General features: G+C 41.4%; 2 protein-coding genes across 2 annotated transcripts; both read right to left on the bottom strand.

Annotated features, from left to right (window-relative positions):
- Positions 1-226: 226 nt before the first annotated feature.
- On the bottom strand, positions 227-7104 carry LOC146391989 (cyclic nucleotide-gated cation channel-like). Its single transcript, XM_084939894.1, has 11 exons — positions 6927-7104; positions 6502-6591; positions 6155-6265; positions 5843-6034; positions 5650-5760; positions 5370-5476; positions 4725-5212; positions 4355-4633; positions 4158-4256; positions 2906-3283; positions 227-2783 (listed from the first exon to the last, which is right to left on the bottom strand). Exons 2-11 carry the CDS (start codon positions 6588-6590, stop codon positions 2598-2600), a joined length of 2040 nt encoding a protein of 679 aa, XP_084796020.1. The 5' UTR covers position 6591; positions 6927-7104; the 3' UTR covers positions 227-2597.
- A 2093-nt stretch (positions 7105-9197) lies between these two features.
- On the bottom strand, positions 9198-21550 carry LOC146391988 (plastin-3-like). Its single transcript, XM_084939906.1, has 16 exons — positions 21461-21550; positions 17332-17418; positions 15901-16052; positions 15529-15658; positions 15268-15400; positions 15107-15188; positions 14864-15029; positions 13964-14103; positions 12683-12778; positions 12253-12439; positions 12088-12166; positions 11883-11997; positions 11013-11146; positions 10654-10777; positions 10354-10478; positions 9198-10190 (listed from the first exon to the last, which is right to left on the bottom strand). The coding sequence occupies exons 2-16, from the start codon at positions 17390-17392 to the stop codon at positions 10058-10060; spliced, it is 1857 nt and encodes a 618-aa protein (XP_084796032.1). The 5' UTR covers positions 17393-17418; positions 21461-21550; the 3' UTR covers positions 9198-10057.
- Positions 21551-22930: the final 1380 nt, after the last annotated feature.

Here is a 22930-nt window from a genome sequence, read left to right as displayed (position 1 = left end):
CTTTGCATGATCCTGTCACTGGGTCACAGTCTTTCCTTGTTTGGCCCAGTTTTGGTAGATACTGACCACTGCAGACCGTGAACACCCCACAAGAGTCACAGTTTTGGAGATGCTCTGGTCCTTCATCCCTAATCACCCTTGGATGGATGTGTTCATTAAGGAAGACTTTAATTTCAGTCCCATAAGAAATCATCTGAATATGGGGTGTTTCAGTCTTTTAATCTTAATAAATAATAAAACACAACAGAAAACTGTGAATTGTACTGAACTGAACAGTTTTTGACATGAGTCAGAAACACTATGTGTTAACACATTTTCAGCAATACTCATACTGTCTACAGGTGTTACTGTATACACATGCATGCACTAAACATACTTGTTTAAGACCACGTTCAAAGATTCTGAAGGAAGAAAAAACGTGATTTCAATCATAATCATTCGTTATTTATTTGTTCTGTGACTACAATGATCAGGGGCAGGAAGATAAAGTGCAAATAAAGCAGAGGAAAACAAGAAGATGAAGTCAAATGCAAGCGAGAGAGAAACGCAGAGACAAGAGAGATAAAGATTAACAATGAAGGGCGAAAATAAAAGAACAACGAAGCAAATAAATTGTTTTTAAATTGGTTTTTTTACCTGCTTTTCAACAGTGACTTTTCCCCGTTTCACTTCCTGAAATCTCACAGCTATGTGGTGTTGGACTTTGCTCTAAAATCAGTTGCTGACATGACTGCAGTTATACAGTTACCATGTTATAATGGGTATGACACCATTATTAACTTGCACACACACACACACACACACACACACACACACACACACACACACACACACACACACACACAGTATAAAAGAATGCATTCAAATTATGTAATTTATTGTTAATAAATGTTCAATATTTGTGTTAAAAATATACTGTTTTAATAACAAAACTGTTCATATTTTTTCAGAGTTTCTGAGAAATAGACTAAACTGCATGCTAAAAACACTGAAAATAATAAAATGACTCGTGCTGTTTTATCTGTGATCACTAAGACAGAAGGATGAAAGACGTGCTCTGTATTAATCTCTTTAATTAGAGCGGATGAAATGAAATGAAAGGAAATGGGCTGTGACAGAAAATGTGATCAGTGGAACACTTTGAACAGCAGGAGTCCTCATAAACTAAAAATGCACACTGTATGATAGCATAACGTAGATAAGAGGGACCCAGCCTGAAACCATTTACAGGGCTGAAAGTCCCTCCACACCATGAACTGAATCCCCAGGATAACTGATCCAAATGTATTATTATTTCTTGAGAAGAAGAGGATTTTTTTCAGATGATTAAGTTAATCATTTCTAAGTTGGAGCAAGCCCCACCACTGATAAAAGCTCCATGGGAAAAATCCTGCTAACAGGCATACTAACAAAGACAAACCAAACCAACCACATGACCAGAAAAACCTTCACACTTATGTGATTAAGTTTAAGATGATTTGATGGTATAGTAAGTCTTTTTTTTTTAAGTTATTTAACATAAAAATACTATTGTACTTATAGCTGAATTAAGTCTACCAACAAACTGGTCCATTCTCATAAACTCATAATTAATCCATGAAAAATACAAAGTGGCTTTGTGGAAGCTGCCTTTTTGTCACACAAATCTTAAATACAGTGGCCAAAGTGGACATCGCTGTAATCGTCTTTTATGTATGTGGCTAGAAATCAGTGGCAAGATCGTTCTCATTCTCATTATGCCTCCATTCACCTCCTACACCCTTGCCCACTCTCCTTCCTCATTTGCACCTCATTTTCTTCCTCCTCGCATCAAGCCTCATGTCCTTAAATGAATTTAGGGCTTAAACATTTTTATTACTGTCACAGTTAGCTAGTGTCAGCAGGTTAGGCATGCAAACCTGCTGTTTTCAGACAGCTAACAAAAAGCCACTAAAAAATGCAACAACAACAAAACATAAGCTAACATTATACCAGCTAATGTGAGGCTTAAGTGTCCTAAAAATCCCACTTTCCCTCTGATAAACAATTTGATTACATTCTCACATCGTAAGAGAGTTTAGTTACAAAGTGTTCAAGTTCTGTGATGTTAGATGCACATCAAAGACAATTCAGCTGCTCAAAGTTCAGCCACACGATGAAGGGAAACATTCTGTTCATATCCGAGTTTGGTAAACTTTTTGACACAACTTTACGTGCATTCACTCGAGCTAGCAGTCAGTGCAGCGCATGCCGTATCCTATGTGAAAGGGCCTTTGTGCAGTTGAAATGCGAGGGGTAAGAAAAGAGGATTTAGTTGACTGCAATCTGCTGACATGCAGTGGTGAGATTTTACATACTGTACCTTTAATGCATGCCAAATAGTAGATTAAGACATAATTAGGACATAAGTCAGCTGTATTTTTCGTCTTTAGGTTCCCTCTCTCTCAAGCATTGTTTATTTATTGCATTAATCTACTGTATACTTGCAATTTTATCTATATATTTAATCATAAAGGTGTGAGCAACTGTTCAGTGGTATTAAGAAAGCTTCAAACTAAAAGAAACTTCTCAGAAGAAATTATCCTAAATATTTCAGGAAAACTAATTTAAGACATTATTTAAAATCGGAAGGTAATTTCACTTCGCACACTGTCACCACCAGAAATACTCTCATTGCCGTCAGCATCTGACAGGAAGCCGCTGCCAGTTGCTGCTGTGGGGATGTTGCTTTCCAGGGCCGTTATTCGCTGTTTCAGTCGAAGCTGGGATGAGTTGAATTCACTCTGCAGACGGGCCAAACACGTCTGAAAGTAACATCAATGTTATTAGTCATTCTAATTTTTCAAAAACAAAGAGCCATAATGCAAGAAACTGTGTTATGAGAAACAAGACCACCAGCTACAATATTCAGCATAACAGTACCGACCTGCAACCGATCAAGACTGGTTTCTAGCCTCTCCACCTTCGTCTCCAACTCCTCCCCTGCAGACACATTCAGTTCCTCCAGAAGTCCCTCCTTCATCAGGATGTCCCGTCCCCTCTGCTCCAGCTGTGCCCTGGCATGGGGAAACTCCTGTAGCGCCTCCATCAGGTCTTGTTTGGAAAGGCAGAACAGGTCAGAATATCCCAGGCTCCTAATATTAGCCGTGCGTCTATTCCCCATCTTGCTGCCACTGATGTTTAGGATGCTGATTTCTCCAAAGCAACTTCCTGCGGTCAGAACAGCTAACTGTGTGACGCCATCCTCCCCAACCACTGCCAGGCGGCCCTCTTTAATTATGTACATCTCTTTACCCACATCTCCCTTGGATAAAAAAGACAGACAAAAAATATACATTAGCATTTTTAACAGCAACACTGTATAAAGAGAATTATGACAACTATCTTGATAACCGGGTATTGCTAGGTATGTTACTAGCTTCAGCTACCAAGAAGTAAAGGTGCCTATGAAGTTTCTGGCTATTGGCAATGATATGGAGCTTTTTTTGGGGGGGGGGGTTTACAAGTGTTATAATGTTTTGCTTGTACAAGAATGCACATGCATGTACAGCCCTGGATGCATGCATGCACAAGCAAATTCTGTGTTTGATCCAATAGCTTGTAACAACAGGTCCTATCCCCCTTACTTCCAAACATCCTCCTCAGGACACTGGTTCATGGTTGAATGCCTTCTCCAAGACCACAAACGCATCTAGACTGGCTAGGCAAACTCCGATGCACCCTCAAATATCTATGAGGGAAAAGAACTCGTCCAGGATTTAACAACCAGAAAGAAAACCACATTGTTGCTTCTGGATTTGAGGTTTGACTAAAAAGTGGGCTTCCCTCTCCAGCACCCTGGCATAGACCTTGCTAGGGAGGCTGGGATCCAAGTGAAGTTGAAGGGAAACCAGCCCCCATTTCTTTAATCCAAAGGCACGCAAACTTCCAAAGGCATGTCAACCAGGACAGCCCCACCACATCCAGAGCCTCAAGGAATTTGAGGGAAGTCTCATCTGCCTCAGAGGTCCAGCCACCAAACAGTTTAGGAGAAGGCGTAAGAAAGTCGAAGAAAGATTTAATGAATTTATTTTTGTGTATGTGCTTCGTAAATTTTAGCAGAATTGTTGGACAATGACGTTGGACAGCCCTTGTATCTATTGCATATCTACAGTTAGGTAAACCAGTAAACGTGATACCTTTCTACAGATGTAGTCTCCAGGACTGAAAACTTGCGGTCGGAGTTTTAACACCAATTCTACAAGGAGGCCTGCCTCACAGTCCTGGAAGATACGCACCTGGGTCCAAAAACAGACACAAAAGCAACATTTAGGAACTTCAGATCGTTTGACTAGTTTTGCCAAGTGAGGTAAAAGGGTAAGACATGGGTCTTTACCTTCTTAAGTGTGTCCAGGTGAACATTGATAGCTATCTCAGCTCTCAGTTTATTAGGCAGACTCTTGAGGACTTCTTGTTCATCAATTGTCTTCTGATTGGTCCAAAGGTAGTCAAACCAGCGGATGACACGCTGCTCCAGCACCTTGCTGACATGTCTGAAGTGCATGTAGTGTTTGAGTCCATCTACACGTGTTTGAAAGGTTGCTCTTGTTGCATTCATATTAGAAATCATGGATCCAACATTACCCACAATGGAGGCAAATATCAGAACACCAACCTGGAGAGAAATACCAGTAGTAATTGTTTTAGCAGACTGGAAAAACTAGTATACACCTTTTGTATAGGGTTTGAGTAAGCTATAAACCTACCAGAAAGTCAAATATCAGGAACAGATATTCTTCATCTCTGACGGGTGGAGGAGTTTCTCCTATAGTGGTCAGCGTCATGGTCGACCAGTATAGGCAGTATATATAACTTCGTGACAAGGTGCCGAACTCAGGGTCAGACGCATTGGGATAAACCCATGAGTCAGAGCCCAGTCCCAGGATTTTGGAGAAGCTGTAGTATCCGCAGGCATTCCAATGGATTATGACCAGGATGTACAGAATCAGTTTACAGATGCGGAAAGCATTGGGGTAGCCCGTTCGTGTTTCTGTACGCTCAAAGAACTCAAAGAGACGGGGCAGGCGCAGCAGTCTGTTGAATCGAAGAAGCGGAGTGTAGCCGATTCCAACAATCAGGTACAAGAGGTCAGTTGGAAGAATGGAGCAGATGTCAAACTGACACTGTAACGTTCGAATGTAGGTTTCTCTCAGACGGCGCACATCTTTGATCATCAAGCCTTGATCCAAGAAACCTTGATGTACATAATAAATGTAAATACAATGTCCCACTTCTGGGATTTTTAGAAACCTGAATTAAGATTCCATCAGGAACAAAAAAGAGGTCAGTGTCATAATATTTCATGTTCAGTAGTTTCTTGTCTGTTTCATGATGGAAACTTATCAGAGTACCTGTGTGAAGCCGAACAGCAATATCCAGGATATAGACTCCATCACAGGTGTAGTCCAGCACTTGCCAGATGAGCACGTTTCTCATCTGGAGTTCATCGAAACAAGCCCTAAAGAAATACAAACACCAAAGTGACAAAAATGATATCAATCTGCTATTCCAGACACGTGTCATTGCCCCAGAGAGGTGTTAGTAAGAGTAATAACACAAACAGGAATCTGCTTCTGAGAGGGAGTTTGACCGTTTGTATTAGCGGAAGCGATGTCAATGTCAGCTCCCTACCTGACAACTAGCAGGGTCCAGTTGTAAAAGGCTGCAGCACCAATCACCATCAGCCAGTAATAGTACGCGTCATCAGATGGAGATAAGACCACAATATTACACTTTTTTCTCCTGACAGAGAGAACCAAAAAGACAGACAGTAAGCATCAACTGAAGTTTCACAATGTTTGCATGTTAGCTGTTGTTTCCTCACGTGCGTCTGGAGCGTCTGATTTCGTGATCTGCATCTGAGCCGGTACGGCTGTGGCTGAACCTGCTGGGCGGCGCCTGCATGTCCATGTTAGCGGGGCCTCTGAACCGCTCCAGGAAAGAATCCGGTCGCTCCGTCTCCTCAGCCAAACTCTTCTGCGCCCATTCTCTCAGGGTCATCACCATACTGACTATCCTGAAGACAAACAGGCAGAAAGTGTTATTGTGGTTGTATCCAGCTAAAACATTCACTCTTGTACTGTTTTACGGTCATGCTGTTAATTCTCCATTATCATCTGAAAATCAGCTATCATACCTGGACAGAGCCCCTCGGGCCCGAAAGGAATTCTGGGAACCAGCATCTCTCCTGTCAATGGCTGCCATTTGCTGTAGCTCTGAAGAAGTGTCGTCACATATTGACTGTCCTCTGTGTATTCATGCACATACAAAACACATAACACACAAACCATGTAACTCAGCAAACAGTGTGTAGAGCTTTCAACAACTTGAAACTAGTGATTATCCTTCTGTCCACTTGGACTAATTTTGCTATCACGGTTGTCGCCCCCTGCTGGCCATGAGAAAGAATACGGATTTAAGCATCAACTAAACTGTAACAATACCTGTACAGCATCATCGGTGTGTGTGTGTGTGTGTGTGTACCTGCTAAGTGTGCTCTCAGCTCGGTCACTCTCCTCCTCTGTCCATGTTTTCACAGACAGCCTGTGAGAATCCTGGACCAGACCCGTCATCCTACAGACGCAAACACAGCAACACTCAAGTCATTTTCATTTTGTTCACTGCGAAAAGAACACAAAACAACACAACAAAACACACACATGGAGCCAGGTCGGCTGTACCCAACCCAAGATCCCAAGCACCGTCAGAATATGTGTCAGAACACACACTCACGCGTGCACACTGACACCCACATATCGCACTTATATGGAAGGTCATCTAATACGAGGTCATCCTTTGTCGAGCATCACCACAGAAACCAGATGACATAGCAACAAGCTGTACAGTAGTTATGACAACAAATCATAAGAGGGAGAGGCTGAAATGCAAAAGTGATCCATTCAGCAAACCTGGTAACTGTTCTGATGCTCCAGCGTTCAGGTGGTCAGTCCATCAGCTCAGATCCTGTGCATCTCGCCAAAGTATTATTTCTTTCTAAAAACACAAAACAAAACTCAACGTCTTTTACAGGCTATGAGACACGATGAACAGACTCTAGTGCAATACACACATAACACGGTGGATGGAGTGAACAAATGTAACCGATAAAAGGAACGATCACGTGGTACTCGGGGGGGAAAAAGCATCGTTTAAATTGCAAATTGTGTGTGTACGTGCATATATGTGTGTGTTTCTTTTCACCAGCATGCTCATCTGAATTCAAGAATCTCGTTTGAAGTGGCCTCTGATCTGGAAATGTGTCTTTGTGCATGTGTGTGTGTATTCTGCTGATTACTGAGAGAGATTTTTATGAGTGCACCTGCACTATTTCAGCTCTGTTCAGATGGATTACAAAACAACACAAAAATATACCCATCTATCCAAAAATGTGTTTTCACCATGTGTTTTGATTGGTTGTGATGGGATGTTGACATGTCTGTTCAAAATGACAGAAAACACGAGTGCCTTTCAGGGTAAAAGTCATTTCTGGGATCGATTGTCACGTGTAATTGGCTCAGTTATTACCAGCACACATTTAGAAAGTGAAGCAGCTGCCTCTCAATCATGATAGCAGCTATCCCTGCTGCAGTGATGACAAATACATCGCACTGCAGACACATTAACAACCTGTCAGAAGCTCAACTGACCTGTCCCAGTTTTCCCTCTTATATTGCAGGACAGCTGCAAATATTTAAGCCTTTGTTTCACAAAAACAACTCTGCTCATTTTAAGCCTGGAGATAGTCACCTTGCTGTATATTCAATAAAGTTAACGCTGACTGCTTTCCACCCATGTTAGGTCATGCTACTGTGCACGCTGCCTCCACTGAAAACATCACTCAAACCCTTGATGGATTCTGCCTGTCATTTTCCTGAAATAGCAAATCAAATATAATGTCGGTTCCCATCAGTGTCTTAACACATTTTAACATAATGCTTTGTCTGTAAATCACAGCTTAGCTCCTTTTTGCTTCAGATAACTCTGAACTTGTATTTAACACTCTAAGTCAGGGGCATCAAACATAAGGCCCGGGGACCAGAATCAGCTCAGCGAAGAATTCCAACCTGGGCAGCTCGAAGGCTTTGGAAAATGTGAAGGAGTGCATGGATTTTGAACTTTTTGAGTTTTGAGCACCTCTGAATGGGCAACAGTGTAAGCAGATGGGCGACAGCAGTAGAATACACACCAGCTGCTGCTCCCTTCAGGTAAAAACAGTACATTGATGCCACATTTCACACATGCTCACCAAAACTGAACAACAGTAGATTGGAAAAGGGTTGCCTGCTCTGATGAGTCTTCTTATTTGCTGCAACTTCATGCTGCCTTCTATCAGTGCTTCTGGCAGGTAGTGGTGGTGTAACGGTGTGGGCTGATGCTTTCTTGGCACACTTTGGGAGTATTGAGCATAAATGGCACAGCCTACCCGAGTACTGTTGCTGACCATGTCCATCCCTTTATGACCACAGTGTACGCATTTTCAGATAACGATCAACGTCACAGAGCTCAGATCATCTCAAACCGGTTTCTCGAGCATGACGTTGAGTTCACAAAAGGAAAGTTTTAAGCCTAATCTTAAAAGTAGAGATAGTGTCTGTCTCCTGAATCCAAACTGGAAGCTGGTTCCACAGAAGAGGGGCCTGAAAACTGAAGGCTCTGCCTCCCATTCTACTTTTAAATACTCTAGGAACAACAAGTAGGCCTGCAGAGCGAGAGCGAAGTGCTCTAATAGGGTGATATGGTACTACAAGGTCATTAAGATAAGATGGGGCCTGATTATTTAAGACCTTGTATGTGAGGAGCAGGATTTTGAATTCTGGATTTAACAGGAAGCCAAAACAGGAGAATTCTGCTCTCTCTTTCTAGTCCCTGTCAGGACTCTGAGTGCTCTTAGAAATTAAACTTACATTTATCCATGATATCCTGTTTCAGTAGACCAAGAAAATTCAGAGTAGCCTCAGCTGTACCATCAATTAAATGTAAAACAGTCTTTAATTGCTAAATACAAATAAATATAACATCGTGCTATTTGCTACGTGATGGAAGCAAAATCTCAATAATAATATTTAAGGAAATGGAAATGAATGACTGCTATTGGTTCTGTTCAGTAAGTAAATGTGTGGTTGTTGCAATAACACGCTTGAAACGCCAACAGAACAAATCACACAGAACACAAAACTAGATAATATATGAAAAAAGATTTTATTGTTCACCATAACAGACGTAATTGTGCACACAACACATTGAAAGTATTGCTCGCATGACTTTAAATTCATCCGGGACTAAACCTTTGAGGTTGTTTATTGCAGTCATCATGGCAGCAAAAGCAGAGCTACTGAATTCAAGTGTTATACTGGGACAGACCGTCTACAGACAAAGTGCCAGAAAGAAGCACTACAGATGTGCTGTTCTGGGTTAAAAATCCTAGTCAAAGCATTTAATAGACATTGAAGGTTAAAACAGTTTTCAGTTTTATATTCTGTGAATATATTATCTGCCTATAATGTAGCACAGCTTTGGTCATATACATGAAAGATTATTAAGGCTCGAGAACAATAACTGACACATGGGAAGTTGAGAGGAAAAATGGAGGAATGGAGGCAAGGCAGCATTAGGTGCTTCTATGTGACATGTGAAGTAGTTGTTTTTGAATATTTGCCACGTGTCATAACTTAAAGACAAACATAAAGACACAATTTCATATTTTCTTAACAGGTTTCCCCTTCGCACAGTCCGAGCATGCATGGCTCAGACCCTGTGATAGTCAGCGCTCTTTTAGATTCATCTCAGCGAGCAGCACAGACGATGATCACCTCGTAAACGATCGTAAAAATGAGATCCAAAGAAAAGCCCCAAACCAAACCTCAACCTTTATATCATGTAGCCGTTAAAGAAGTCCCACTTTACTGCTCTTTACTGTTTACACTCAGATTGGATTCACTCTGTTTTGGCTAGCTCAGAATAACCACATAAAACAACAACGCAGTACATCTATGCCCACTACACGTGTGTCTGTTTGTCTTTAGGTGCAAGCGTGTCTCCTTTAAGCTTTCTTCATCCCTCTCCCCATCAGGCAGGCGAAGATGGTCATCACCATTTTGAGGTTGACATCTACCAGGTCTTCAGGCAGGGCGTAGACTTTGGTACCAATCTTCCTCGCCATGGAGATGGCATACCTGGAGAAAGGAAGGATGGTAATTAAAGCGTATCACCTCATCATCACATCGTTGATGTAATAATCCGAATGCCCCACTGCCAGCTAAGGTTCTAGATAGCAATGTAATGAAATACAAAAGCGCAGTAACCACTGGAAACAAACAGAGCAGCAGAGGTGATTACTTGGCATTGCTCAGTTTGTCTTCCTCTGACAGATTTTCCTTTTTAACCAGCTCAAAGTTGACACTCTGCGGCTGGATGGCATCAATCAGGTCGAGAACTGGCAGACTGCTACTGATTATTCTGTCCTAAACAGAAGAGCACACAAGCATCACACGTCCACAGCTGGCCTTTCACTCTTCACAAGCAATAATCCACAATGACAAAACAGAATATACATGTGAAAATATCTCACATTACACTAGTAATTGGCTAGTTTGAGTAATGAATGCATACTTTCTCTGGCAAAGTGTAACTTTTTACCTTGAAGCTTTTTATAGAGGAAGTCTTGCCAGCGCCAGACAAAGTCTTGTTGACCCAGGCAATGATCACATCATCTCCAGCAACTTCTCCATGTCCAAGGTCTTTGAGGACATTTAACATGTACCTGCATGTGGATGTGAGAATATTAGCCTCATTACTGAGCACTATATTTCCCATAAGCCCCGGTGTTTTTAATCATCAGTGCACCGATGTGTCTCATCATAACAGCTCAGTGCATTAAACTCAATGAACTTGGTAAGAGAGCTCTGACTTTTTCGGTTTCCATCCTGAAACAGCAGCACCCCCTATCTGTCCTCGACTGTACTGCAAACCCAACATAGGAATCAAAAGAAAATCACCTCCTCATCAGCTGCCACATCAGTGCCAGGGTTAGAGTCGGGTTTCCGTCGTACAGGTCCTGTCCACCAATCCCCACCAGGAAAAACCCGGCTTTTTGCTTCCCCAGCTCCACGGCGTAGTTACAGTTTTCAATCTGCAGTGCGCACAAAGACATTTTTGGGATCTGCAACTTGTTGTTTACACTTTATACACTGTCCCAACTTTTTTTGGAATCCTAGTTTTTACACGCACACAAACAAAACATGGCAAATTTCAAAAGCCACATTTAATTTATAGTAGAAAACATATCAAATGTTTAAAAAGAGCAGATTACCATTTTAAATAATAATACTAAAAAGGTCAATCTGTAGATGCAGTTTTTTCTAAATTCCACTGTGAGTAAAATATGGATTTATGAGATTTGTTAATGTTGTTGATGGATGGATACATTCTGGATACATTCTGTTTTTACTAACGTTTTACACATTCCAACATTTTTTAATATATTTCACGAGTCATAAGTTCAGCTTTCAAGCTGATCTAAACACTAAGACAGTTTTTCTATTCTTGGCTGTCATCGCTGTGAGTAAGATGTCCTTAATATGGTCACCTAAGCTTAGACTGTCACCGTACAAGCTCCATCCATCTGCTGACTAGACCGTCTCTGTATGAGGGGCAGCCAATAAGAAAACAGTTGTCTTAAAGAGACGGGAAGAATGTGTGTCGAGTGTGAAACAAAACAAGGTGCTCCACCAAGACCCAATCTAAGGCATAAATATATGGAGATGGAAATGAGTATCATACACACCCATTAAATGTGTATGTGTCGTTTCCACGTGAACATCTTTTATTAAAAACTGTTCTTTGAATGAAGCAGTTTGTGTATTTACCTTTTTTAAGTGGCCTCCTCCTGCTTTGAATGGAGGGCGATTGACTTTGTCCCAATCCACTGGAACCTTAATCTTTTCATAAAGCTGCAGAATCACTATGGCATCCTGCAGATCACTGTACACACACACAGTGGCGTGTGAGGTGAACATGCACATGTAAACTACATATCAGAGTGTTGCTAAACGGTACAGATCGCACACTGACCCATAGATATGATGAACATTTGGAGAGACGCCGAGAGAGTTCATCCAGTTCCTGAAAGTTCTCTCCTCCCTGGTCTCACCTGGAGATCGCGAAAGACAGAGTTAGCCACAGGATCTTACCTCAGCGACTACAGGAGCGAGAAAGGAAATGCTCATCCATGCTTACTCTCCACAATCCACTCTTGGTTCTCTGGTTTAGTGAGAGCCGGGTGTTTGTTGAAGAGGGTCGCCACGAAGGCCATGTTGAGCTTAGAGTTTCCACTCACGACATCGGTGGCAGTGACAAACTGCCTGCAGCCCAGACGGTTGGCCTGCTGCAGCATGCACTCTGCTCTCTTTACCAGATCCTGCTCCTGTGACACACACAGAGGCGTGTGATATGCATGTATTTAAATGACAGATTCATCCTCTGTATTAGTTCTATTTTCAAGCGTTCAAATAAAGAAATTGAACCATTTTCTCTGACATCACTGGGGCATTTTTCTACTGTGTGTGCGTGTATGCAGGGTGTGTATGGAGGGTTAGGCCTGACTAGAACAGCACTACAAACAAAGAATCTACAAGGCAAAGGCACGCTGCCTTTCAAGCAAACTCACATATAGACCGCTCATGTCAATGTTAACATAGGGAACATCCTCTTCGCTGCCATCTGGGGCGATCTGCTCGAGCAGGTGGAAGTAGGCCTTGGAGTCCTGCGTGGGAACAGAAGTGCACAAAGGCAGAGACAGACCCGTGTCAGACTGCACTCATGTTTATTCCCAGCGCTAAAAAAAAAGATTCTTCACCCTCAACAAACATGAAGGAGTAAAATTCAACTAAATGTAATATTTATATTCTACTTGTACTTAGTTAAAGTCAGCATTTTGAGAGTAAACATGCATTTTGAGTGACATTTATTCATGGTTGATTTCAATAGCATTATGTGTTGTTGCAATATGTGACAATACTCATGCAAAATAAATGTAAATGTGTGTTTAATGTGTGTAAATGTGTGCAAAAATAAAAGTGCATTTACAAATTTTTATATGAAAGCAGAATACAGTTAATTGCAGCCAACTGCAGAGCCAACCTGCCTTTGCTTTTTAATGTTTTACTGAACATCTATTTCAGCCGTCCCCAACCTTTTTTGCACCACGGACCAGTTTATGTTGCGGATAAGGTGTCGCAGATAAGCACAACAAAATGAAAGCAGCTCCGGTACCAAAAAAAGAAGATTTATTCATAACAAACGGGAAAAGACCCAGGAAAACCGAGTTAACGATAAATACGATACAAAATAACGATAAAAAACCCCAAAAACCATAAATTTCACACCCGAGCCTCAACTCTTGCACCCTGGTACCAAACGACTCTGGGGGTTGGGGACCGCTGATCTATTTAATTTGACCTATAATTATTTTACTCATGTTGGGCTTTGGTGGAGACAATCAGTTCATCCTCTACCTGAAACAAACTATCCTCTGTCTTTAAAGCGTCCCTCCCCTTGAGCCAGCTTCCCTCTGATTGGCTGTCCCTCATGAAGAGAAAGTTCAGAGAAAAGCAGGTAGCTGTGTTTAGCCTGACATGACCATATCAGATATGTGAACTCAAACAGAGCCATGAGTGGAAAACAAACGCTCTTCTGTTTCACAGGGACTATTTGTGCATATTCTGCCCTCATCATTTAAATATTCTAGTTTAATGTTTAATCTAAGCAACTATTCAAATGCCCGTGTGTCAGAGCTACAACCCATGAATGAAGTGTTTATACTGTCACAGGCATATTACCCTGAAGAGGATGTGATTTTTTTTAAATTGTGACCCAACATCTGTAAAAGATCAAATAAGGATTCAGTTTCTGATAGCAAACAGTGAAGCGACTGGTTACATTTTCTTACCTTAACATTGGCAGAAAAGTTTGATATCTTCATCCCGACTTTCTTTAAATGGAAATTGACCCAGCGGAGCAGCAGCTCTTCAGGACTGAGCTTCATCAGTTCCTCCAGACTCTCACCTTCCTCTAGCAACGCTGCAATAGCTATACAGAGAGAGAGGAATGACTCTGGTGCCTAAACTAAACTCCAGCATGTATTTAAAGGACAACTGCTATATAAACTTCCATGTTCTGATCCAGGGACACTCCCGTTTTTATCTGCTATAGTTCGTCTACAGTCATTTCAGCTCCTCTTCTGATTGGCTGCTCCTTACAAACAGAAGGTCTGAACAGTGAAATGAGCCAAGAGTCGAAAAAACTGCCTGAAACGGAGCGCGCTGAAGACAGGAATTAAATAAACTCATTATCTGAAAGTTCAGCCATCGGTCTAATAGTGTAGATATACAGCCTGGACAGGAAACCCATCACCACCCGGCTTTAACTAAGCAAATAGGTAGGAGCCTTCCATTAACACACAGACACATCCTGTACATGTGTCTGTGTGTGTCTACTGTACGAGCGTGTGGGGGCAGTGTTATAATCTGGGCCTGCTTCAGTCAGTTCAGGATGACAAAGCCAGGATTCACTGGGCTCAAACTGTCAAAGAGGGTTCAGATTTTGTCAAAAAAGTCAGTGCAGCTTTGGATAGAAGTAAATGTAGTGACACTGCATAAGCTTAGTGAAGAGCTAAAGGCGGTTCAATGTGACATTTTACAGTGAGTCACTTTTTTGTGGCCAGGAAGTGAAATGATAGAAAATGTAGGAAAACAAATAATGGGTCCCCTTTAAAATGTGTTTTACGTTTTGCATGTTTGCAGAATTCCCTCTCCACAGACAAATCTATCTGCACTTCTATGTGCTCCACCTTCATTGCGGCTCAGCTCGATATCGGCAAACAGCCCTATCTTGATAATCTGCCAGAGGAGCCCGAGCACCAGATGAGGTTTCCCCTCCTTCAGATCTTGAGCTCCGATGTTGACGACCTGGCACCCGATGGCTGAAGCAGAATTCAGAGCCAAGTTCAGATTCTCCTGTAGGATACGAAGGGTCAGGGGTTAAATCGCATTAAGCCAGCACGCGATTAAGATGTGAAAGGGAACCAACTGACCTGTTTGGTGAAAGGAGTCAGTTTCTTTTTGTTGATGGTTCTCTCGTCGATGGTGTCAGGCACAGAGAGGTTGATGAGTTTACTGAAACAGTGAGCGTGAGGGAAGCATCTTAGCGCACTGCCTGAACGTGACAAACAGCGTCTAAAGAAAACTGCTTTACCAGAGCATGATGCCATCTCCGACAGCTTTAAACAGATCCTCGGTGTTGGGGTTGATGGGGAGAACGTGCTGACAGTCGGGATCCTTCTCCAAAGCCGAGTTGAGGTAGTTGGCAAGGGCGAAGCGCTCCTGCTCTGAAATACGACAAAGCCAAGTGTCAGATCTGTTTCTGCGACGACTAAAACCTGAGGCTGTTTGATCAGAGAGTTCTCTGACTCCACCGGGCGGTGACACCACACATATTATATATGGCGTTACTAACCAGAGATCGAATGTTGAGTTCCTGCACTTGAGAGCTCGCTGGTGCCCCCGATGGCTACAATGCCTTCTTTCTTGTTGAGAGCTTTCCTGAAACTCTGGGCTATGCGGTCGTCCTTGAGTTCCTTAAAGAGCTGAATATATATGCAAACACACGCTAACTTACAGACAATCAAACCATGGTTACTGTATATTTGTCAAGATAATAACCAATATAAGTCATTTATCACCTAATATGTTATGGTAGTTTGCCTTTCTTTACAGTACATTAGTATATAAACAGATTTTTATGTAACATGTTTACTTTTTTGGCTGCTGTGAGTAAACTGTTAGTAAAGCTGTGAATTACTACAGTTAGTTAACTAGTGTTACCTACAGCCTCGAACTCTGATAATTCAATTTTGCTGTCGTTGTTCAGGTCCAGCTTCTGGAGGAGTTGTCTGAGCTGATATCCGGGGACAGGACAGCCAACCTCTCGGAAGAGATTGCCAAGTTCGGTGGAGGAGATGTACCCATTGCCATCCGCATCTACGCGTGGTGTGTCGAGACAGGAAATGAAAGAGAACTTTACGTAAGCTTAAACTTCTACTCTTTATTTCTTTATTTACAGTTTTCCAGATATGCAGGGCGAGATTTAAAGTGCTGCCATTGTGACATGCTAAGAGTCAGTGCTCTAAAGTCTCAGCTTATGTTTACTTTGTAGTATTTTCCATTGAAATGATGTGCAAATCATGGCATTCTTTTCTCTTCTTACGTTACACAGTGTTCCAACTTTTCTGGAGTATAATTTGCTGAATTGCTTCTTCAGTGCAGCGGTCCTTTTTTGCTCCACCGACGGTTTAATGTCAGACAATATTTTCACGGACCGGCCTTTAAAGTGTCGCGGATAAATACAACCAAATAAAACGATACGACCAAGACAAAAACTGTGTTATTTAGTAAATTTATTAATAATAAGCAAATTCACTGTGTAATTGTGTAACTTTATTAGCAGCGTCCTCCTGAAATGCACCAACAACATTGAGAGTAACATCCTCCTCTCTGCCCCTTAATGCTCTGTGGTCGCTATGGTAACGCGTAAATATTTCTTTCAAAATAAGACACACGACTACAAAACATATATAAAGTACATGAAAATATATAATTCACCATAACGCTAAATCAATGAGAGGGGAGACAATGACCCCTGAAGTGTGTTGCTTATGCTCAGCCTGCTCCGCAATTTTGTTTTGGGAGCTGGAACCGCAGAAAACCCCACTTCACACAGATAGAGTGTGTGTGCTGTTGTGGCAATCTTGGGATATTCTGCCATGACTTTCATCCAAAGTAGTTGATGTCTCGAACATACTTTTAAAGCTTTTAAAGCAGTTCGTGGGTCTTTTGTGAATGGGGAGTAGCACTCAGACTCTTTTAAAAGCAAAGACAGGTGATCGTGCACTAGTAAGTTTTTTATTTTTTCTGTGCGGCCTGGTACCAAAAAAATGGGAAAAAAGACCCAGTGAAACCGAGTTAGCGTCAAAAACCCTGAAAATCATCAATTTCACACCCGAGCTTCAACTCTCGCGGCCCGGTACCAAACAACTCACGGCCCACTAACGGACCGTGGCCCGGGGGTTGGGGACCGCTGCTTTAGACAATAACGGGAACGTAGGCGTATCAAAGCTTCTGTCTGCCAGATCCTGCACACGTACACAGGCGTGCACAAAGAGGCACTTTTCACAGTCATGTACACCACACAGTCAAAAATAAGTGGCTAATTCATAGATTTCTGCAATGTGAACGCACAAACACACACATTTTTACTCACCCACTTTGTTAAAGGCCTCCTTTATCTCCGCCATCTCCTCGTCACTGAAAGACTTTGACATTCCGACACCTGTGAGACACCTGACACCTACACAGGCAAATGATGCATGTAAGTGCTGCGTACCAACTCCGGACATGTCGCACAGATCAGGAGTAATGACCATAAAAGGCTTTTAAATGCAGATTCCTTATGCATGCATTGTGACTGAACTGGCTGCAGTGCTTCAGTTCGCCCTGCGCCAATAATTTTCTTTTTAGCAGTGCAGATTTATCTCAGTGATTACATTACTGCTGGTTGGAATAGCATTTCCCAGCTTTCCGTGATAGCGCTTAGTTTCAGATACATGGCTGCACTTGAATAAATCAGTATGTCTCAATATGACATACAGACAGTTGTATTACTGTATTACTCATTATTTCTGCATTTACTGTTAAATGCTTCTCTCAACCTGGAGCCAGCTGCAGAGCTCACACAGCAAAACTCTGATAACTACGTCAGGAAGAAGTCAGTAGCTTGAGCTATCACAGGCAGGGCTCTTTAGCGCTGTAGTTACACCAGCCTATCATTGCTAAAATCTTCTAAAAGAATAAAACAGACGCCACGGGCATTCACTGGCCAGTTCCTCAAGTGCACCTGTTCTTTATTGGCATACTTTAGGCCTCTTAGTACTAACCGAACATCATTTAAACACCATCTCAAAAGGACTTTGTCTCAGTTCCCTGTATGCAAATGGCCTGCACAGTCACCAGATCTCAGTACCAGTGTTGGTCAAGTTACTTGAAAAAAGTAATCAGTTACTAATTACTGATTACTTCCCCAAAAAAGTAATCCCGTTACTTTACTGATTACTTATTTTCAAAAGTAATTAATTACTTAGTTACTTAGTTACTTAGTTACTTTTTAAAAACACAATTTACAACCTGAATAGATGATAAAGCGATAGACCTTTCAGCCCAATTCTACTTTTTCTACATAATCCATCATACAAAATGTAATCAAATGGAAAAGTCCTGTTTTAAAACTTGTTTTATTAGTTTTAATCTTTTAACTTTATGCATCAAGCAAACATTTAATTATATGCAACATTCTCTGACTGGAAGAAATTTGTTTAATATTTAAACCTATTTTCTGCACATTCCAGCACATAAAATAATTTTTTTGTGTGTGTTTACACTCACTCTTTCAAATAGATGCAAGTAAAACACAGCAGAAAATAAATAAAGTTAAAGACTAGCGGTCCTTTTGCTCTATTTTCACCTGTAAAGCAGGAGTAGGGTAGGCGGAGGTTTACCCTGGTGCAGGTGTGCCGCAGCGGTCAGTGGAAGAATCCGCGAGTTTCTCTGTGAGTTTCCCATTACCCCGTAGCGCACTCGGTGCTTGCTTGGAAGTTTAGGGGGATTTTTTTCGCTGTAAAAAGAAGTTTTCTTCCCACGCACAACAGATGCTAATGTTTTTGTCACTTTTTATGGAATCAAACTTAAAGTAAGGTCAGTACTTCCACGCTTTAAACGCTGCACGCTCATACTCTCTCCTGCACTCGATGCACACAGCTGTTGTCACGAACGTCACACTCGCTTACGTCATCGTCATGAGACATTCTCGCAAAAAAATCACGGTTTTAGTAACGCAGTAACGCAGCGTTCCTACGTGAAAGTAACGGTAATCTAATTACCGTTTTTGCAATAGTAATCCCTTACTTTACTCGTTACTTGAAAAAAGTAATCAGATTACAGTAACGCGTTACGCGTTACTGCCCATCTCTGCTCAGTACTAAAGAGGACCTCTGGGACATGATGGAATGAGAAATTTGCATCATGGATGTGCAGCCAACAAATCTGCAGCAACTGTGTGATGTTATCGTGTCAATATAATAATTACAGGGGCGATCGTGGCTCAAAGAGTTGGCAGTTTGTCGTGTAACCGGAAGGTTGCCGGTTCGAGCCCCGGCTCGGACAGTCTCGGTCGTTGTGTCCTTGGGCAAGACACTTCACCTACCGCCTACTGGTGATGGCCAGAGGGGCCGATGGTGCGATATGGCAGCCTTGCTTCTGTCAGTCTGCCCCAGGGCAGCTGTGACTACAACTGTAGCTGCGTGAATGTGAGAGTGAATGAATAGTGGAATTGTAAAGCGCTTTGAGGGCCCCGAAAAGCGCTATATGAATGCAATCCATTATTATATGGACCAAAATCTCTGAGGCACGCTTCCAGCACCTTGTTGAATCTATGCCATGAAGAATAAAGGCAGCTTTGAAGGTTAAAGGGGGTCCAACTCAGTACTTAAAAGGTGTAACTAATGAAATGGCAGGTGAGTGTACATTACAGCATAGAGCCTGAGTGGTATAATAGCCATACACTAATATCATTATTGAAAGCAGCTGTAAATAGAAGAAAAGAAGCTTGATGTAATGACATAGGTTGTCCAGCAGAGCGGCTCCAAATATGCAGCTGGCACCAATTTCCATTTTCAAAGTGAAATTTTCCAGCAATGATACCAAAAATATTAAATGTTATTAGGGATCATTTCACACAGCCATCCAATAGGCCAGTGACTATGAAAGTGTGGGGCCCCCTGGTGGACCACGCAGGTACTGCAGGTGGGCTGCGGTAATAACAGAAATTGAACTAGAAATTAATTACATGCATACAAATACATATTTATATTAATACATTTATTAAAAAATATTTATATAATAAATGAGTTTTAACAGTTTTCTCACTCAATAAGGTTTTTTTTTTTTCCAAAAACTGAGCTCCTATTAGGGCTGCATCTCTTGAAAAAAAATCTCTCATCCACCCTGATCATGTTACAGCATGACAAACAAATTAACAGGCAAAGCTGAGCGTGAATATGCAAACAGTGGTTTCTCAACCAGATACACATGGATACAGGCACTTGAATACAAGCCTTCTAATATCTCTATAAGAACTAGAAACAAAAATGCCCCTCCCATGTACTCTGTTAAGAAGACAACAGTGGTGATCAGACGGCAGTTAGCTATACCCACGGTTATTTGAATAAAGAAAGAAAAAGCATCTCTCCTAATGCAAACCAGCCCAAATATGTGCACATCGTACTACTGCTTTGAACTGGTGCAAACAGCATAGAGGTATTTAAAAAGTGTTGCTGTTTTTTAATGTTGATTTTACAAGCTAGATTTCACAGGTTTTTACGCTTTTAAAGGCAAAAAATGTGATTCGGATTATTTCGAAAATATCGTATTATGATCTAAACATTTTAATTGTGTAGCAACTCTTTCACAATACTCAGTTTTATATGAAATGTACACATCATGCCGCCGCCAGGTGTCACTGCTTTAGGAAGATCAGACCTTCAGATGGACGTGTCCTTGCCAATAAATCCAAATCCTTTTATGAGTATTATTATTAGTGTTTGTGTTTGTGTGTGTGTGTGTGAGAGGGGGGGGGGGCGGTGACTATTATTTGGACAAACCGACCACCTCAAAATTGCCCCTCTGTTGTGAGACGTGACACTGACTGAGCAGCACTGCAGCACCGGAGCCCGCTGTAAAAGTCTGGCTGTCTGCATGCAATTTGTACTGCAGATTTAGATTAGGCAGAGCCCGCGCACATGAATGATGTTTATAGCTTATAAAGCCTGACACATGCTCAGTGTGACGACGCACTTCGTCCGGCCGCTGCTGCTGCACCGTCTGCCAATCACATTCTAGCACTAACAGAGAGAAAAAGCCACTTTCACGTCTATTAATGGTGTGGCTGAAGCCTGAGTGGGAGTTTTATAAGACAGGCTGCAAGTAACGCACAATAGGCTGTAATAATATATGCAACTCAGATATAGTATTCCAAGAAGACAAAGTCATGAAATGAGAATAAAAGTAATACACAAGGTGACATTTTGCTTAACTACCATGTGTGCATACCATGAGCCATCTAACCCACAAATACTGCGTATTTTAGCGTATGTTTAAATATTATTGAATACAGTCTCTACAAGCATCCCCACATAAGCTGTAAAATGTGATTTCTAAATGAATGGACGGACAGCTGATGCGTCGCAGTGAGTTTTAAAATGTTTTCTTCCGACGCATAAAAGTCTTTACCTCCTGTCATTAGTCACGAGAAAACGCCCTGAAACTCTCATTGTGCTTACCTGTAGTCGGCGGATGGGGCAAAATCACCTGGGGAAACCAATCTCTCTGTCGGCCTCCCTCTGCCCCTCTGTCCCGTTTTCTTCTGCTGACGCCGCCCGGAGAAGGGAGCCGCTCCGCCCCCTCGGCGCCACCCTTTCCCTTAACCAAGCCTCCTCATGCCCGCGGTCATGTTTGAGCACCAAGCAAAAGAAAACACTGTCTGTGGTGTTCTTCGGAGACAATGGCGAAATTTACCAAGAACATAAAGTTCTGCACTAATGAAACAGAGAGAAACACGAAGACTCACTTATGGCCACCTGATATGTAATGCTAAACAAATAAAATGCAGTAACACTAACAGTAGCTTAATTAGCATTAATAGCTTGTGTTCATCAACTTCAAACAATAAACTCTTTGATGGGCAGACTTGAAGTACATTATATATAAACTAATGTAAGTAGTTCTAACAATTTTAGCCTATTTACATTAACACTAACTATAATCCATCTGGAAGCAGGTCTCATATCTGGCATCTTTTTACAGCTTTGATAACTTATTTAACAACCACTTACAACCTTTTACTTAATAAGGGAATTTTTGGTATGTTTAACAGTAGAGTAAGAAAAATTTCTAGATTATTTAAATGAAAACATATATCAATATATTGTACATGTAAACATGTAAACAAAGGTAAGCACTAGGTTGTGAAAGGCGGCATGTTGCCTTCAAAGGATACTTTTAAGCTTTTAATAGTGTAAATGTTCCTCACTGGTTCGCATATTTCACACGGAAAAATTAAGCTAATATGTGGGAGTATTTATTTGAAAAGAAACTCAAACTGAGCAACTTATTCAAAATCTGTGAACACCCCGTTAGCTTGGTGCTATCTTGGCTACATAAAGTGCTCATAATATGAGTGTAAGTGTAAAATTTCTATATTAAAGTTACAGTGTGTCAAATCTCACCACTAACAGAATTCTCTCTTCTTACCTTCTCATCTCACTCTTCATAGTGACAGTAGGCTGTTGGTCCATGTTTATCTCAAAGTCTCCACATCTATTTACAGTGATACAGTGATACATTTTGAAGATATCCTAGACTTTTCTGTCTGTAAACACTGCTGTTTTAGCCACGGTTAGCTGCCTTTAGCTACTGTTAGCTGCTGTTAGCTACTGTTAGCTGCTGTTAGCTACTGTTAACCAGCGTTAGTAAAGTTTTTGTAATCGTTAAATTAATATAAAAGCAGTTGCCACACCTATGTGCCACTGAAAGAACACCATTGGCAAATGTTTATTTAAACTCAACTCACATGTAACTGCTATGTGCAGATAAGCAGAAGAAACTTTAGTATAAAACATAAAATAAATAAAACATACACTCTATCAAGAATGCCAGAAAAGGGACCCGTTTCTTTGTTTGGGCAGCATGAATCCAAAGTAATAGCCAACAAAATGGTCCAATGAGATAGTAAACTCATTATATCAACCTCA

The sequence above is a fragment of the Perissodus microlepis genome, chromosome 2 (assembly GCF_051167445.1).
Source record: "Perissodus microlepis isolate ML-2025 ecotype Zambia chromosome 2, ASM5116744v1, whole genome shotgun sequence".
Classification (NCBI taxonomy): Eukaryota; Metazoa; Chordata; class Actinopteri; order Cichliformes; family Cichlidae; genus Perissodus; species Perissodus microlepis.
Note: the sequence above shows the minus strand (reverse complement) of the source record. Positions and strands in the feature narration are given on the sequence as shown.

Bases quoted from the DNA above. Each gene is read 5' to 3' on its own strand.
- LOC146391989 (XM_084939894.1), bottom strand. From the start codon at position 6,590: ATGACGGGTCTGGTCCAGGATTCTCACAGGCTGTCTGTGAAAACATGG. The intron at 6,035-6,154 runs GTATGATAGCTG...GTTTGTCTTCAG, and splicing joins GCCCGAGGGGCTCTGTCCAG to GATAGTCAGTATGGTGATGA. The intron at 5,213-5,369 runs GTACTCTGATAA...ATGTACATCAAG, and splicing joins TGCTGTTCGGCTTCACACAG to GTTTCTTGGATCAAGGCTTG.
- LOC146391988 (XM_084939906.1), bottom strand. From the start codon at position 17,392: ATGTCAAAGTCTTTCAGTGACGAGGAGATGGCGGAGATAAAGGAGGCC. The intron at 15,030-15,106 runs GTCAGTTGGTTC...CGTATCCTACAG, and splicing joins TGACTCCTTTCACCAAACAG to GAGAATCTGAACTTGGCTCT. The intron at 12,167-12,252 runs GTAAGCATGGAT...CGCGATCTCCAG, and splicing joins CCAAGAGTGGATTGTGGAGA to GTGAGACCAGGGAGGAGAGA.